The 17,183-nt window shown below is 43.2% G+C and overlaps 1 protein-coding gene across 4 annotated transcripts in view; it reads right to left on the minus strand.

Annotated features, from left to right (window-relative positions):
* Positions 1 to 979: 979 nt before the first annotated feature.
* The window catches only part of LRP8 (LDL receptor related protein 8), a 224,769-nt gene continuing 208,565 nt past the window's right edge, over positions 980 to 17,183 (minus strand). For all 4 annotated transcript variants that reach the window (XM_079313700.1, XM_079313699.1, XM_079313698.1 and 1 more), the window contains 12 exons: positions 15,012 to 15,131; positions 14,757 to 14,882; positions 13,899 to 14,070; positions 11,506 to 11,733; positions 10,861 to 10,979; positions 9,322 to 9,461; positions 8,046 to 8,187; positions 7,449 to 7,601; positions 6,482 to 6,712; positions 4,599 to 4,667; positions 4,183 to 4,355; positions 980 to 3,292 (listed from right to left, as the gene is read on the minus strand). In XM_079313700.1, coding sequence (XP_079169826.1) covers positions 3,254 to 3,292; positions 4,183 to 4,355; positions 4,599 to 4,667; positions 6,482 to 6,712; positions 7,449 to 7,601; positions 8,046 to 8,187; positions 9,322 to 9,461; positions 10,861 to 10,979; positions 11,506 to 11,733; positions 13,899 to 14,070; positions 14,757 to 14,882; positions 15,012 to 15,131 — 1,712 coding nt within the window. In that variant the 3' untranslated portion in view covers positions 980 to 3,253. The remainder of the gene's footprint in view (positions 3,293 to 4,182; positions 4,356 to 4,598; positions 4,668 to 6,481; positions 6,713 to 7,448; positions 7,602 to 8,045; positions 8,188 to 9,321; positions 9,462 to 10,860; positions 10,980 to 11,505; positions 11,734 to 13,898; positions 14,071 to 14,756; positions 14,883 to 15,011; positions 15,132 to 17,183) is intronic.

The raw sequence follows: 17,183 nt of genomic DNA on the forward strand, positions 1-17,183 counted from the left end.
AATACTTAACTGAAAGGGAAGAATGTTTTGAAGTAAGAAAAATCTATTTTCAGTCAGATACAAAACAAGACCACTGATATTTACCAGTACATCAGCCCATATTAGTTTGGTAATAACTCTTTGTGCCTGAAAAGTTCTACTTGCTTGGCTGCTTCCTTTGGGACCAAGAATTGACTGCAAGAGAAATTCAATAAATGCACTGCTTCCAAGGGCTTTGAACAAAATGTGATGGGGAAAGGTTTTGTTGTGTTGTATTATCCAGGATTTCATATTTTCAAGAGACAGTGAAGAGAGAGCAAGCTAACAGTGTTTAGTTCTGAGTCACTTACGTGTCCAGCCAAAACTATTGTCATACTTTCAGTGCAGTGAACATTTTTCCAGCTTTATTTTCATGGGAGGGATTGTTTGTATGTTTAAAAGAAGTTGAGCCTGCCTCTTAAAGCTTCCAAGAACAGTAGTATTTCTGTCTTTTTTTCAAGATGGCATAAGTGTGGCTCTAAGGAATTTTGCAGTTCTGTAGGTGTTTTACCAAGACCTCAAAGAAGCAACTGACTTGTTTGGAGTTAGCTGTTGAATAGTCAAGCATGTAATAGTTCAGGTTAAAAACTCCACTAGTTGTGTTGTGGGCACTGTTCAGTTCTGGGACATTTTCTCACACTGGGTAAGTACTGGTGTCCCACAGGAGGTTTTACTCAGTTACTTCATGGATGGAATTGTTCAGCTCAAGGAAATGAAGCTGGTACTGTTTTCCATGTGATTTGCAGATGACCAAAACCAACATGGCAGAAAAAGACAATTCAGAACAAAGTGCTCTGTTGTGGGATATGAACTGTCCCCAGTGCTGCTGTTGTGACAGCTGCATTACACAGCACTGCTCCCAAGTTCCACTCTGGATTTGGGCAATTAGGAGTTGGGGAAAACTCAGACCAAAATACGATACAGTCCCCTTTCACACAGCATAAAGTAATTAGTTCGGTAATCCCAGATAAAAAAATTTAATCTTTCTATAGAAACAGTGCACTGTTTTACAAACGTGTTCATTTGGTTTCCAGTACAGCAAGTGTTACACAGAGCCCCCCCACCCCTCCTCCCTGGGCCTTTTGTCCAGAAAGTAAGAACTGAAACACAAAAGGCACCAAGCAAGAATTTACTCTAACAGAACTTCAGTATGACAAGATAGAGCAGAAATTATTACAATGTTAAATATCACCCTACCAATCTGAGCCATTATTTAAAATAATTAATTTCTTAAAAAACGAATTTGGTGTTTGACTTCTCAGTAGTTATAAATCTGTAAAGGTTGAAATCAGCACTGCACATTGAGTTCATATACAATGGTTTGAAAAAACCTGCAGCCTTTTACATGTGGTTTGTACAGGTTTGTGTGTTCTTAAAAAAGTATCAAAATTGTAGAACTTTCATATATATTTACATTCGTCTGTTAGTTACAGTGTTATCACATACAGCCTTTCTCAGCTTTTTTTCTTCATGCACACAGTGCATGGATTTGTAGAAAGAGAGCATCATACCTTAAAACAATAGTGGAATATCTCACTCGTTTTGTCACTGCCTTAAAATCTAAAATTTGGAATAGAAGGATGCTTGATTACTTCTGTATTGTCTATGCAGGCCGTGAGGCATTTGAGAGTATGTATTATGTCTGTAATGCATACCAGGGTTTTAGACACTTTTTTCCTTCTCTTAGTCAAGAACCAGCTTCCAGCTCACATTACTCTGTAAATTTATTCTAAAAGAAAGAAAAGACAAAAGGAAAAAAAAATTCCCAAACCTACTCAGCCTGAGCTTCTTCTACTCACTCAAATACAAAAGCTTGGACTGACATAAAAACATGAGGAAGATTTCTCTAGGATTTGGTACAGTTCAGGGAGGTAAGTGCATTCATTTCCCACAGAATTCCCAGGAAATCCTATAGAATGAGATGAGAAAAAACAGGTGTTTTTTCTGCCATGTGCAGGATGACCCAGCTAAAGACACTGGAAAGGCTGGGAGTTTTTAACCTGCTCTGGCCTCCTTGCCCAGTTCTCTGTGCTCTGGGAGACCTGCCATATAGCAGCTTATTCCATGGGCAGGACTGTGGAAGAATTCTGTGTGTGCTACAGCAGCTCCTAAAATTGGATTTTTTTATCAGTATGAGCAGGAGTCAAGGACAAGGAGGGATGGAAGTGACTTTTGTTATTGTGTTGTCTTCCTGATGAACCAGGGAGAGTGCTCACTTGGGAGTGTGGAAATATATGGCTAAATCTTGGTTTCTGTTAATTCTGAGCTGATTTAAGAGATGCAAGATTCCCAGAGTGGAAAAGCATTTAGATTTACATTTAGAAACAAACAAACAAAAATCAGATTTGTACCAAGCTGTAAAAAAGCAACAATACAACACAAAAGCCCTGGGTGCTGTAGAAGTTTCTGCTGACTGAAATGCTGGAGGCAAAAGCTCTCCAGTTAAATGCACTGCATGGATTCTTCATGGATAGACTGGAAAATGTAAAAGCAGCCCTTAAGAGCCAGGATGGAAGTCAGGAACAATTTGCTATAGAGTGCTTCATTGGTCAGCTATCTTACACTACAGCTTTTTCTTACATAGTGTCTTTAGATTTCAAAGCAAACTTCTCAAACATCCTGTAAAAATTCAATTATCCCTAATTTTCATAAATGCAGGCTAGTAGTTTTAAAATATATGTATATATTTTTATATATATGTATATATTTATATGCCTATATATCTATCTTGTCCAGATAGATATATACACAGATAATCTATGCACAGCAAGCCAAACATACAAAAAATAAATACTCTCACCCCTCTACTATATTTACAGAACAGATCTTATAATCCAGATTTTGTTAATAAATATTTCTAAACTGCCTGTACAGAATTTATTTTACTTATGTTGATGGATAGCCACAAAGCATATTCAACATATTTACAAAATATCTATAAATATAGTCTTAAAATAACGCAATAGCTACTGAACCTTCAGCCTGGCTGGTTATGTACATTGAGTTAGTAGCTCAGCTGTTGCTTATTCACTATCACAAATGGGTAGTGCAACAAGTTAAAATGTGTATAAAAGATTATACATACGAAACTCTCACATCCTTTGGATGTTTGCAGTTCATTATAACTTTGTGGTTACCCTTCTGCAACATAAATAACATCAAGAAGAAGAAGAACGTTCTGTGACCCAAAGGAGATTTGTTCAGTGTTCACATGACTGGAGCAGCATCTTCATCCTCATGGCAACCCATCATCTTCTAAGCTTAATGCTACACGCTGGGGAGGGAAAAAACACACTTTTGTGAACTGTGATACTGGTGCTAACTTATATTTCTTGTTAGGACTCTCATGGCTGTCCCTACTGTATTGGTGACAGGTCTGTTCTAGATAGTGATTTTTTTTTTTTTTTTTTTCCTCCAAATGAGATCACTCACTCAAGTGTTATTAAAGAGGTGCTGGGAGGTTTCCTGCCAATGTATGTTGGACAAAATTCCTTGTAAGGGATGGCACTTTCTTCAGTGTGATCTTGTGAGGGACCTTTAGACAACAGTTTTCCACCCACCTGCCTACCTAAAGGAGCTCTATTGCCTTCTCTCATTACTCTGGATCTTCCTGCTCTCTTTGAAAAATATAATGAACCTATACCTGCCAGTGCTCCTCTCCCCAGGGATGCTGCTCTGACAGAGGATCCTTTTCTTTATCTTCTTGCAGAACCTCACTCATTCCTCCTTGTGAGGAATGTGACTTTTCTTTATACTGTTACTATAGAAAAAATATTCTCCCTGGTTTGTAGAGAAATTCAGTTTATCCTTAGGATAGTCTGGGCACTTGCTAGCAGCCTAAGCACAGATATAATGGAATCCAGTAAGGATCCAGTAATCACCTGTCCCATCCTGAGGTAGCTCTCGAGGGAACTTCACATTTGTTAGATTGGTATCTTGATTAGGCCAATTATTCTTCTTTTGTACAGAGTATCTGATCCAGAGCACTAAATTCTAAGACAACTGATGGACCGCCAGAAGTTTAGGCTTCTGCCTAATCAGTGATACTAAAGAAGTTCTGTTTTTTGTCATTATTTGGCAAATATGCAACACTAATCCAAATTCTGTATTGGAAAACTCCCAACAGAATTAATCCTGTCCCTCAGCATCTCCTCAGGTACTTACTGCTGGGTACACGTGTCCAATTTGGGCAGTTCGCCCAATGTGGATTTCATCTTCATCTTCCTCTTCTGTTGTCTTCCTATAAACTGGATTATCAAAATTCATGCTTTTAGTATTCTTCCGTTTCCAGTTTCTCCAGATGAGGTATCCCCCCATGCACAGCAAACCAATGACCACTGAGGAGAGGGGAGAGAAAGTGCTGTTAGGCAGGCACGGATCTCCTGGGCTGTTCCTGTGCTGGCAGCCATCCTCATAACATTTTCTCAAAGCTGGGCTGCTTTTCTCCAATTCAGCAGTTCCTGTACTCTTTCCCACCCCATCCCTGACAGCTGGAAAAGTGTATTTACTGTGCTAAATACAGTATTTTGGTATTGCATTTTGGCGTGATCTCTTTCAAAGGTTAAATCCAATGTCCTTACCCACAGGAATGACAATTCCAATCACAGCTGCTGTCACAGTTGAACCGAAGCCTTCATCATCATTTGCATCTGTAATTACAGAAGTGTTCTGATCATTTAACTCATTTGCTGATTTTAAACAATATTTTCTGCTAGCACCTGTGCTGTTCTGCCCATCAGAAAGCTTTTGCAATTCAAGAATTTACAAAAAGTTTCATAATAAAATGATTGTGGTGCCACTGAGCAGTGCACACAGATGTGGGCTGAGCTGAGCTGCTCCTCCTGAGGAATGAGGTCCCTGCAGTGCTGCTGCCTCGTTGGGGGACAGGGACACCCAGAGCTCAAGGCCAGTGAAGGGACACGCTCTGTCCAGGGCTGCAGAGTAGCTCTGGCCAGAAATGGGTGACTCTGCTTGGGCCTCCAATTTTCACACACAAAAACGGAGGTCAGTTTTAAAAACCTGACCTTTAATGGAAATGCCATGCATGGATCAGGGGATGGTGAATAGTGCTCCTAAAAATCCACAGCAGAACACTTTCTAGTACTGACACAATTAATGACTTAGTTCAAAAGCCATCTGCACAGCTTCTCTGTTTAATTTTTTCTTTTTTTATTATTTACAGTTAAGGAGTTAGTGAACACATCTATCCCTCATTTCTGCAACCTGCCCCAGCATGCAAGAATGGTCCCAAAACTCAATAGTGTACTTAAAAGAGAAAAAAGCAATTACAGGAAAATATAATTTAAAAAAATTCAATATAATGTTTCCAGTTTTATACTTCAAAATGTTTGCCCTGAGCTCTCATATAGGGTATCAGTAGAGAAAATATACTTTTCCTAAAATATCAGGAGTTGCAAGAGGAGGAACTAACTGTACTTTTTCTTTTGATACACCAATATCTCCCTGTGGTAGGCTGTGCCATTACATAGTTATTTACTTAATAACAAGCCAGACTATTTCCAAAGTGGACAATAAAAGCACCTTGCTTCCATGGCTTATTAAAAAAGTAATTATTGTATTTGAGAGAAACTTGCACAAAGAGAACTGAATGCATTTTAGCCAATGGGCTGTGCTTTCCCCATGCAGCACAGTTCTGCAGCCAGGGTGGTGTATTGCTGCTTTCCGGATGTAATGGAAACAGTGAAACATTTGGGGGAAAACAGCATTTCACTGTTTTTAAACATACATGGCAATACATGGCTGTTTGAGGTCTTTCAGAGCAGAATCTCCTCTCTGGACTAGATTTTTTTTTTTTTTGAACAGCAGTTCAGCCTTTCTGCTTTGCCTTGGCAGCAGGACCTGGAGGGATTGCCTGTTAGCTCTGAGATGGAGGCTGGTGTTCCATTGAGGAGAGTCTGTTACTGCTCTCCACTGGGATGCTCTTCTGATAAATAATGCAAAACTTCAAACCTGTGTCATGATGAGGCCACATTAACATGCCAAGCACGGTCACACAAACCAGAGCAGCTCGTCTTGGGCTACAGTGATTCCACATGTCCAGCAGCACTAAAGATGCATGCGAGGAATTTTTTCACCCAGAATTTGTGCTGGATCACATTAATAATTAAACAGTAAAAATAGGTGAAGCACCTGCAGAATCATCCATTCTACTGTCTGCAGCACTGGAGCTGGGATGAGCCAGTACTGGGCACAAGGCAAGGGCTGATGTGAACTCTCAGAGTGTTCATATACCTTGGATAAAAGCTGATACAAGTTCCTTGACATGCCAAGTGTCTGGAATGACAGCAGCCATCGTAAGCCAGGTGTCTGCAGAGGGGCTGGTGTCTCCTGCTGTGCACCAGGGTGTGCCTGCACCCGACCCCCCTGCAACTCAGACATTAGGTTGGCTCTCCCACCAGTGCATGAGTTGTGATACAGAAGGAAAGGAATCTTATTCTCTTACAGTGCTGTGATAAATTGCTGTTTCCAGTGGTCATCTCAGAATCTATCAGGATGGATGTGGTAGAAGGTAAATGAAGACTTGGGATGGTGATTGTAGCTTCTGGTACAGCTTTGGGGACGACTTCAGTGGTGTCATTGGCACTGCCAGGGACAGTGGTGATGGTCGTGGTGCCATCAGCACGGGACACTGTGCTTGTGGAAACCACTTCAGGAGGTGCAGTGGTTGGAAGATCTGAAAACCAAGTGCAACAATGAAATTTGGTTAAAGCAAGTACACCAAACAAATCATAAATGGTGATATAAATCTGGGAAGGACTCAGGTTTAATGAAGAGAGGCAGAAAGCAAATTCCCATTCTATTTCTCAGGTACTCTTGACAGTTCTCTGCCTAAAGCTACAGAAATTATTTCCTGACATCAACCTTGATTAATTAATACTAATAAAAAAGCACTCTGTATTGAAGGTAGCTAAGAAGTTCACAAACTTAGGGGTTTTTTAGAACCTCCTAAGATTCTGAATTTTTACTAGGAACTCAGTGCATGTTAGGAAAAACTACAATGAAGCCACTCATCTCTTCAGGATATTATCAACAACAACTATCACCTCTCCAGCTCTGGTATCTATCTATAGATAGATATATAGATATCTAAATATATATAATATATATTGCATACATAGATTACATAATCAATGTATCAATATATGAGCAATAAAATTTAATGGTTTATTGACTGTTCACACTTTCAGTGCTGGTCCCTAGCCCTTTCTTCCTCCCTTCCTGCTGTATCTTTTTCTGGTTAAGCTTTCCAAAATAAGCAAACTTTCAGCAAAGAACATCACAGTGCTGCTCTGCTCAGAGGGCAGCAAGGAGTGGAATACAGAAGTTGGTGTTTGTGTTTTCACCATCATGAAATATATTCACTGTATGATGTCCTTGGGACAGTTAAATGGAGATGTGATTGTATTTACCTTTGTAGCATTTTTTCATGTCAGGACCCAGCCACATATTGTCAGGACAGGCACACGTGTACTTAGGGGAATGGGGAGAGATCTGAGGTGCAGGAAGACACAAGTAGTCACAGCCTCCGTTTGGCTGGGGGCTGAGCTCACAGGAATCTGGAGCTGTTCCAGGATGGAAGAAAAGACAAGTTATTTTTCTAATTATTTATTTCTTGCTCTTGGCGAAGAAATATCCTCTGAAAATACCTTCTCCCACTTCCTACCTTAACTTATCAAGCTACTTAAGCATCTTTACAGTTTGTATGGTGGAGTGGAACCTTGCAAAGTGCTATAAAAACTTCCCAAAGACATAATGAATGGGATGCATCACAGTGACAAGAGTAACTCACTGTTATCAAAGATGCTAATTAAACAGCTATTAGCAAATTGCAGATTCTTCAATAAATGCTGCTGCTGAATTAATTATGCAGGAACTTCAAACATTAGGCATTGATTTCCCATTATTACCTGTGCATTCTCTCTCATCAAGAACCATCAGGGAGCATTTCATTTGCCAGCTCAAACAAACCTGATTCAGGGCCATGACATCCTGAGGACACCTCTTACCTTTGGGCTGCTTTAATTCGTGAAACACCACAATGTCATGAGGATTATTGAGATTCTCTGCCAGAATGGAGATGTCCAAGCCATTGAGCCTGTTTGCGCTGAAGATCGCTTCGTTCTCCAGGTCAGTCCAGAACACTCTGTCCTGCAGGGAATGCAGATTCCTGACCTGGCTGCTCCAGTCCTACTCGAGTTGGATTAAACTCCAGCAGTCACAAAGTGCACCATGTTCCTGCCTTGGGCCACCTTCTGTTCACGCTACTTCTGTCTGCAGCTTTTTTCTGTTTTGGCAACGTTCAAAAGCCCAGCACTCCTATGAGTTTACAAACTCATAGGTGAGGGAGCAGAAATGTGGTACAAACAAGTTGCATCCATGCTGTTTCTGAACTACTTTTTTTTTGTAAGCTGTAGTAGATCATGAGGAAAGGGCCACACTCCATACTACAAACATTTGTTACCTTGCTGATTTTTTTTCTCCCTTCCCAAGGTAAGACCTGCATTAATCAGGTATCTGTGAAGAGGCCAGTGCCTAGAGCACACCTGGAAGCTGAGCACCTATTTCTCTTTTATATTACTGTATTTTGCATGGCATACTATGACTGAAGATACAGAACTACTGGTGGAAGAGGTACCCAGGAATCACAGTTGCCAAACAGTTTAACTGCTTGGTCATCCGTGTGTGCTGCTGCCTCCTAAACCTGTGTGTATTTCAGTAAGGAAAGCTACACTGCTGGACAACAAGGGCAGCTTAGCAAAAGCAAAAGGGTTGTCTGTTACTCTACCCAGCCATTCATACCAGGAAGGATGGAGAGAGGTGAAATAACCTAAGAGATCCTTCCAAATGCTGCTGATGGGGATAGCACTAAACATCAACAATGACCTGGAGAAACCTATGCCCAAAGTTAGATGCCCAGATCACACACTTCACATAGGCGGAATAAGGGATTTAAGGATGAGGGTTTTCCTGAGCCAGAAGCCAATTGGACCTTTCTCTGCTATAACTTACCTACACTGAGTGCCAAAGTTGAAGCCTTTGGTCCCCGCATCATTTAATGCACTGGTGCTGCATTGGGTAAAAGCATGAAGTAACACTTTGCTCTTGATTAAGAGCTTTAAAAACCAATTTCCCTGCTGAACCCACACGAGGTTAATCGGTTTCTATAGCAGCAACTGCCCTCACTGAGGTCTGTGCTGTGCAAAAGGCAGAGCTTTTAATCAAGAGGAGCTCAGAGACCTCTTACAGGCTCCAGTCTGTTCTACATCCATTTTCCACTCTTACCTCAAACACTGCCAAGCCAAAAGGATGGCTCAGATCATCCACAGAGGAGATCAGAACTTTTCTGTTGCTGCCATTGAAATCAATGCAGGACAGCGAATGCAATTTGGAGTCTACCCAGTAGAGACGCTGATTCAGCAAATCTGGAAAATAAAACACAATGAAACAAAATTACACACAGCTCTTGCAACTCTTTTGCTTTTGCCCAGCATGTTTTTCCTGCTGGCAGCATGACTAATCTCTTTATTATTGGGGCCTCTTTTTTTTTTTTTAACACTAGTTCTGTTTTTGAATCAGTGCCCAGATATGCTGGGATAAGACCCTATAAATAAGATTAAAAAGCAGGAACATTCTGCTGTGTGTGTAGGGGAGGAATGCCTGACTGACAGCCTTGTACTATGAGGTTCTTTTGTAACCAGGAGCAGCAGAGGAGCAGCAGTTTGGGCTTCCCAGATTCTCTCCATCAGTGCCTGAGTGAGAAGCTTCATTCTTCCCAAGGTTCAGGCCTTGAGGCTGGAGAACAACTACTAAGATTTCAATGAAACTCCTCTCTGAGGGAGATGTGAAATTCACACATTTTCAATGAATAAGAATCCTGGCCCCAGAAACCCTTCTTATGCTGCAGGCTGGGGGAATCTTCTGGTGGGGACAACCCTACTACAACCAGCCAGGTTTGGGGAGGGTGCAGGTAAGTTGGAAGAAAGGATCCAGTATTATTTGGAATGCTAAGCACTACATTTCTCTTTCTGGAGCAAATTCCCTCATTTTGGCTGAGATTAACTGAACAGAATGCAAGTGGATGAGAGCCAACAAAACAAGGTTATATAATTAAACAATTAATTAATTTCTTAATTACTAAATGATAACACTATTTGTTCATAGCAATAGCACTTCAGCAGTATATAATGGCAGCAGCATTTCCTCCTCCATCCTTGCCACAGCCAGCATTTTCAAAGCCAAGCACAGAACCTCACAGCTGCACAGTGTTAAACACACAGAGCAGGATGTTCCCTGCTGCTCCACAAAACCTCCTTCCCTCTCTGCTGCTTGGTGTGGCAGTGAGAACCACCACAGCCCTGTGATGGGTTCCCTCACCCTGAGCAGCTGGGCAGGCAGGGAATGGGTTCTGCAGGTCCTGTCCCTTTCCCTGATACTGTGCATCATTCATCAGTATGGGGCAGGATCCTTACACTGTTCCTGAGACAGACCCAAGTACAGAGACATTTAACAGCAAGGATTCAGATGCTTTTCAGACTTCTGAAGCTTCACAGCTCTGCATCCTCCCCCAAAATTTCCTTTTCCTTTAAGGCACAATTATAGGCAACTCAAGGCTTCTGGAGTATGAGATTCTGACTGCAGCAAGACTTCCTGTTTGTGCTACTGAAATACGGGAACTCATGTTTGTGAGCGGTAGTGACAGATCAGTTTAGGATCTGCGTGTGCAGATGCCTTTACTGTTAAGCAGGCAAACAAAATTGTAAATGCTCAAAGCCAGATTTCCTTCATCCCCAGTGGTGCTGTAGCTCTGGCCTGGACACTTACCAAGTGTGATGCCGTTTGGCCACTCGATGTTGTCGGTGACCAGCACCTGCCGCCCCACGCCGTTCAGACCAGCCTTCTCAATCTTGGCTTTGTCTCCCCAGTCAGACCAATACATGAACCTGAGAGAGGCAGAGGTAAGAAAGGAATAACCTGGACTCCAGTTAAGAAACCTGCACTGCTGATTGCAGTAGGAGGTGCCCTAAGGTTCTCTCCTTTATATAGCAGCTAATTCTGCTGGTGGAAGCACATGCAGTTCTCCCACTGGGTAATCTGCCACAAAACTTGCACCCAGAATGCAGCATCTCACCCTAGTAACTAACCCCTGAAAACTCTCCTGCCATACCTGTTAGGTACCCGGCATTCACTCACCCAAATAGCCCGAACACAAGTCAGATAGACTTTATTTCCCAGCACAGCCTCTGTGCCAGGACCAGCTCAGGCCCACTGAACACAGGAACTGGCCCTGAACGGTCTTTAACAGCAGGGATCTTGCCAAGATTTAGTTAAATACACTCCCACTGCACGGTATATCTTAAAAGGCATGAAGTCCTGGTGAGATGAAACTATCCCAAGTTTGTCAGAGGGGCAAGAAGTTAACTGGAATGTCTGTGTTGGCAAAGTGGTGTTTGTGGTGTTCACACCCACCTCTGTGTAGGATCCACAGCGATGGCTCTGGGCTCACTGAGGTCACTGTTGAAAAGTGTCCTCCTCCGGCTCCCATCTGCAGTGGCCACTGAGATGGTCTTGTTTCCAGAGTCTGTCCAGTAGATGTTCTTGTGGACCCAGTCAATGGCCAGTCCCTCAGGGGAGTTGAGCTGGCTGTCGATCAGGATCTCCTGCTCAGCCGTGTCACTGGCTTTGTCGATGTAGGCGCTGCAGGGACAGGAGGTCACAGGGCTCCCACACGGCTCCCAGAGCTGGCCCAGGAACCCTTATGGTGCTGCTGCAACCTGCTGCTTTCTCCTGCAGCCTCTTATTTCCCCATTCCCATACAGCAGCATTTCCACAGTAGGGAACTATTCATTTCATTGTTCTACCTGCTTCCTGCTATAACTGCACAATTCAGGAAAACATTTGACTTCAGGCGTGTTAGCTTCAACAGCACTGATTTGTAGGATTTATGGACATTAAAAATATAATCTCCAGGGCTCTGCTAAACAGAGTTGAACTGAGCATGCAATAAATGTGCTTAAATGTACCGCAGAATTAGGAACTGTGTAGATAATTATGATTCATCAAAGGAATTCATGAAGCTGCATTAATTTGGCAAGTGATTTCACTAGATACAAACAAAATGTTCACTAAATATTAGTGGCAGCCTCAAAATCTTTCAAAATGATACTGAAAGGCAGCAGACTCCACATGGATGTTTCATAAATAACTGGAATGTTGCTCCCACAACCACACAGGCTGATTCTGCTCTCAATATCAATTCTGCTGAGTGAACTGAAATTAGTTATTCTGAGTTTGCATCAGTGTTTGCAGAAGCTTAGTCTGGCTCTTAGAATAACTCAGTACATCTTAAAGCAGTTATAAAACAGCAGGAAGTTTCTGCCCCTCACCCCAAACATTTGAAATTGTAAGATGCTTCACATCCTCTCTTCACTGCCCATCCTGTCTTTGCCCATGGAATGAGAAGGTGAATTGTATGGGAGCTGAGTTTTCCAATATCAGATTAGAGCCTTGGAACTGAAACTCAGGAATTCCTCATAGTTTTTCAGTCTGCAGTAAGGGATGGAATGGCCATGCAGAATCAGTCTGGGTGACCAGCACACTGCTCCAGGATTCCAGTATTTCAGAATGACAAGCACCTCATGCTCTCAGTGCACAGCTCCAGGCCAAGTAATCCCTTGTCAGTGGAATAGTTGTTCCCTGCTTCCTGCCTGTGCCTGCACAGGAGGGAAAGCCAAGAGGCTCCCATAGCTTCCACAATGGAAGGGCTCAAGTACAGGTGACATTTAAATTCTCCCAGTAACTAAATATTGTAAAAGATCTGACACCCCAAAGGAGACATCACCTCAACAGGACAGGATCTGGGAAGGCACTTCTGTACCCCAGTTTTCACCTTGTAATAGCCTCAACCACAGGCTGCTTGTTCCCAGGAACTCCCAGCATATTTGCTGTTGGAGAGCTGCAGGAGCAGTGTCTTGGATAATTCTCTGTGTATGAACACACCCCTTGCCCAGACAGACCCAGTAAGTGCTGACAGCTTTCTTCTGAACCATCCCCCCACTTTCAGAGCCTCACAGGCCCCTCAGGGTACCTGCCCAGCTACTGGTGGTCAATACCCAGCACAGCCTGGGCAAATATCCCTGCAGGGCATGGGAGCAACCAGAGCCTGTAGAAACCCTCACACCAGTCAGCCTGTGCCTGATCATTAGCTGAAATCCAGAGCAGACCACTGCAGAAGCTGCAATAGCTGTGCAAAACAGAATACACATGGGGGATTTTCAGCACATAAGTGAAATGCTCTTTTGGCTAAGCACACTTGCAAGCCCCAGCACATAATAACTGTGATGGATGCTATAAAAATAGCTGAAGGAGGAGTGAGAATGAGAGTTACAGAAAGTATACTGTGGTCAGGTGCTGTGAATTTAAATCCTGTCTACCAGATACTGCAGTGGGCAGCAGCTTGTGTCTGTGTTGCTGCCTCCTTGCTCCCACCATTTGCCTGCTTTGTGCTTCCAGATGCCAGGTCCTCCCATACAACACTCACAGTGTGGCAGCAGCCTCGGCCCTGCTTTGCAGTATCCATGGTTCAGGAAACAAGAGCCTACATTTAACTGCTTGAGTGCAGCAGGATTTGCCATTGATGAAAACTCACCCTGTATAATCAAAGAGGTAACTGCATAAGCCTCTGATGTCTTTATCAATTAAAAAAAATTACCAAGTCTGGGCCACAACAGGTAATCCTGTCAGGGAAGAAAAGCCCCCAGGTGCCCTGTACCCTGCACTGCTCTCTGGACTGCTTTAGGGGATACAGACGGAATGCAGCTTCAGGAAGGGACCAACACACACATCCTCCTCTTGCCCCTTACCTGTAGATTTTTCGGTAGAACAAGTCACACCAATATATTCTGTTTGTTGATACCTCCACATCCAGTGCCACCACGTTCTTCAGCATGGGAATGATACGGGAATAGTCCCTTTTCACCAGGTCTATTTTACGGACCTCATGGCGATTGGTGAAGATCAGGTATGGGCTCTTGCCTACCACAGAAAATCAGCACATTTATCACTTCAGCAGCTATCCCAAGCTTTCATTTCTCAAACAAAAATGGAACTATCAGTCACTGATAACTGTGTTTGTACAGAAGCTTTACACTACACTGGAAGCAAGCGGAAACTTGCCCCAGAGGCAGGGCTGTCACCCACAGGGACCCCTGTGTTCCCTGGACACATGCTGGCGCTTGGATGGCCTGTTCTGCTAAGCCACAAGCAAAACTCTGGGTAATGGCCTCATCTTCAGTTCATTCCAGAGCAAAATCCTGGGCCAGATTTTGGTGACTTACAGCTTGGAGGGTGGAGGGGTGGCTCAGCTACCCTGTTTTAATCAGGATGTTTTCTACTACCACTAAATGTTTTTGCTGCACTGTTTTCAATAACACCTGTCAAGAGACTTTCTTTTCTAGTTTCAGCTTCAAACATCCAAGAAGTGAATGCAGTCTTGCTCTGTACACTGTTAAAATATTCTGATCTGCATGATCAGTAGTTCTTGCCTAGAGACGCATCTGCTATTGCTGCAGCAGCTCTGTGCTGCTCTCAGTGAAATGTCTTTGCTTGCTTTATGTGTTTCTTTTTGTTTCCATTCCCCCCCTCAGCCCTGCCAGTGTGTTTTCTTATCGGAGTTGTGCTGTTGAGCAAGCAGAGTTTTAGTGCCTGTGGCGCTGTCTTACCTACAGCTTTGCAGTTCTTGGACAGGGTGTCCATCTCGTATCCTTCGTAGCACTCACATTTGTAGTCTCCCTTGTAATTAATGCAGATCTGGCTACAAGCGTCTGGATTCTCACATTCATCTATGTCTGAAAGGAGTGTTTGAAACCCATCAATAACTTGAAATCAAACCATCTGTGATGGAGCAATGCTCAAGTGAATATAATCACGTCTCTCTATGGTGAAACACAAGGGACTGCTGTTTGCATGTCAATTACCTCCACAAGTTTTTTTATCCAGAAGCTTGTATCCAGGCGGGCATTCACACTCGTAACCAATCTTCAAATCTTTGCATATGTGTGAGCAGCCACCGTTGTTCACTGAGCATTCATTAATACCTGCAGGGGATACACAGATCACCTATGACAAATGGGGGCTTTTACTTGTGAGATTGAATTAAATTAAGAGATTTCCTCAGAAATTTTCCCATCTCTATCAGTTTTGGGACAGGCCCTATAGAGCACAAGTGCCTTCAGAGACAGGAAGCCTCCACTGTATCACTTTCTTGTTCTTTATTATTCCAAACCAATGCTGGGGGATCATTTGGACTCAAAGCTAGTGGCTGAATGAATGGGGAGCCCTGGGGATACAGCATATGTGAGTCTCTGCATCTCATCCCATCAGAGAGCTGCTGCTTTGAGCTGTTCTGCCACATGTGAGAAACTTCCAAGGGACCTAAGGGCTCTCTCCAGCATACTCCTCCTTCCCCATGCGCTGGTTTTGTTGACTTTTCTGAACAGTCTCTCTGAGCTTTAATAATTCATGCTGGGGGACTCTCATCTCCCAGGGGCCAGCTATTTTGAAATACTGTACTATTTTCCCATCTAGCTCCAAGGAATGATCTATGTGAAAAATTCCAGGAAACACTGAAGTGCAGTCTGTCAGAGATACTCCATTAGCACTGAAATACAGTCCGCCCACAAACACGTTCCCCGCAACAGTCTTTGCTGGCAGCCCCCAGCAGCCCCAGTGAGCAATTCATGAAGCAACAGCCCCCATCCTGTCCTGGGGCCTTTTCTAATCCAAGGCCACATCTCTAATCCTGCTCTCAAGTGTGGAAATGAAAAACAGAATAAATGGATCCTTGAAAGTAGAACTGAATGAGAGGTTGAGAAATGCTGATTTTCTGTCAGAGAAAACATTTTTTCTTGTTGTAATTGACTTCCAAGAGGTCAAGAGAAAGTTCTCTCCTTAAGGACAACTGCTGTGGAATTTCAGGGATAGTGGACTCACCAGAACAAGGAAAACTGATTTGCTCCAGTCTATATTGCAATTTAAAGCAAATTATTAATTTATCTTTTACTTCTTGCTTCCTTGCACACTGCAAGTGAGCAGCACAGCAGAGCCATTAAACCATTGCTTTTGGAAGAAAATGGAAACAACCATAATTCAATTAAGTCAGTAAAATGGAGAAAATACCATGCCAGAAGGAATCCATTCAGCTCCGGGATACTTTCACCTTCCTAGCAGGTACATATAGAGATACCAATACATAATCAATGGAGCAAGTTCACCAGGTTCCAAGAAGGTGTTCACAGTGCCACTGTGTGTTGTCACTGTTCAGTGACATTTATGGACAGAAATCTCCTATTCCTACACTTTCACAGTTCTGTAGTAAATTGGGTCATCATGCACAACTGCTCTCTGCAAAATACCACAAAGACTCTTTGGATTAACAAGCAAACTCTCACTCAGGTAAGTCCCTTGGTTTCTGAGGTGCTGTGGAATGGATTTAGGGGCTGTAAATCAAGTGCTGGTTCACTTGCTGCACTTCTCAAAAGGAGCTAAGGTGGAGCCAGGCAGGAGGACCCTGGGTAGCTGCTGCTCTTTACCTAAACTTCACCTAAACTATATTCCCTGTCTGACTAAAATAGCCAATGTTGTCCTGCCTTCTGCAGTGCTTTTCAGGGGGACTCTCAGAGGGCACTGCAGAGTTCAGCATGGCCAGACAGACACACTGAGTTGAGGAGTGTGTCCTGCACCTCTGCCTCCTCTGGGGATAACCTGTGTGGGGCATTACAATCAACAGCAATCCACAGCACTCAACCCTTCAGGAAACACCTTCCCTCGAGGGCTCTTCTCTGCTTCCCAACTCAGACAACACCTCACTGCCAACCCAGGGCTGCACCAATCATGGCATCACAACCACTGGGTTGAGAATCAGCCCAGCTGTGCCACTGCCCAGTCTCTTATGACAAACCAGGCTGCTAGTTTTGTTGGGAGACCTCCACAGAAAGACAACTGCAACACCCACTCAGAGAAACAGGGAGACGTGGATTAGTGGAAAAATCAAGGGCACACTGGAAGCATTAGGCAGGAGCATCTTCACTAGGCATGCACACACTGTTCCTGGTCTAAAATAGGGAGAGACTGACAGTTCTTCCTGAACA

Source organism: Erithacus rubecula, assembly GCF_903797595.1.
Source record: "Erithacus rubecula genome assembly, chromosome: 10".
NCBI classification, from domain to species: domain Eukaryota; kingdom Metazoa; phylum Chordata; class Aves; order Passeriformes; family Muscicapidae; genus Erithacus; species Erithacus rubecula.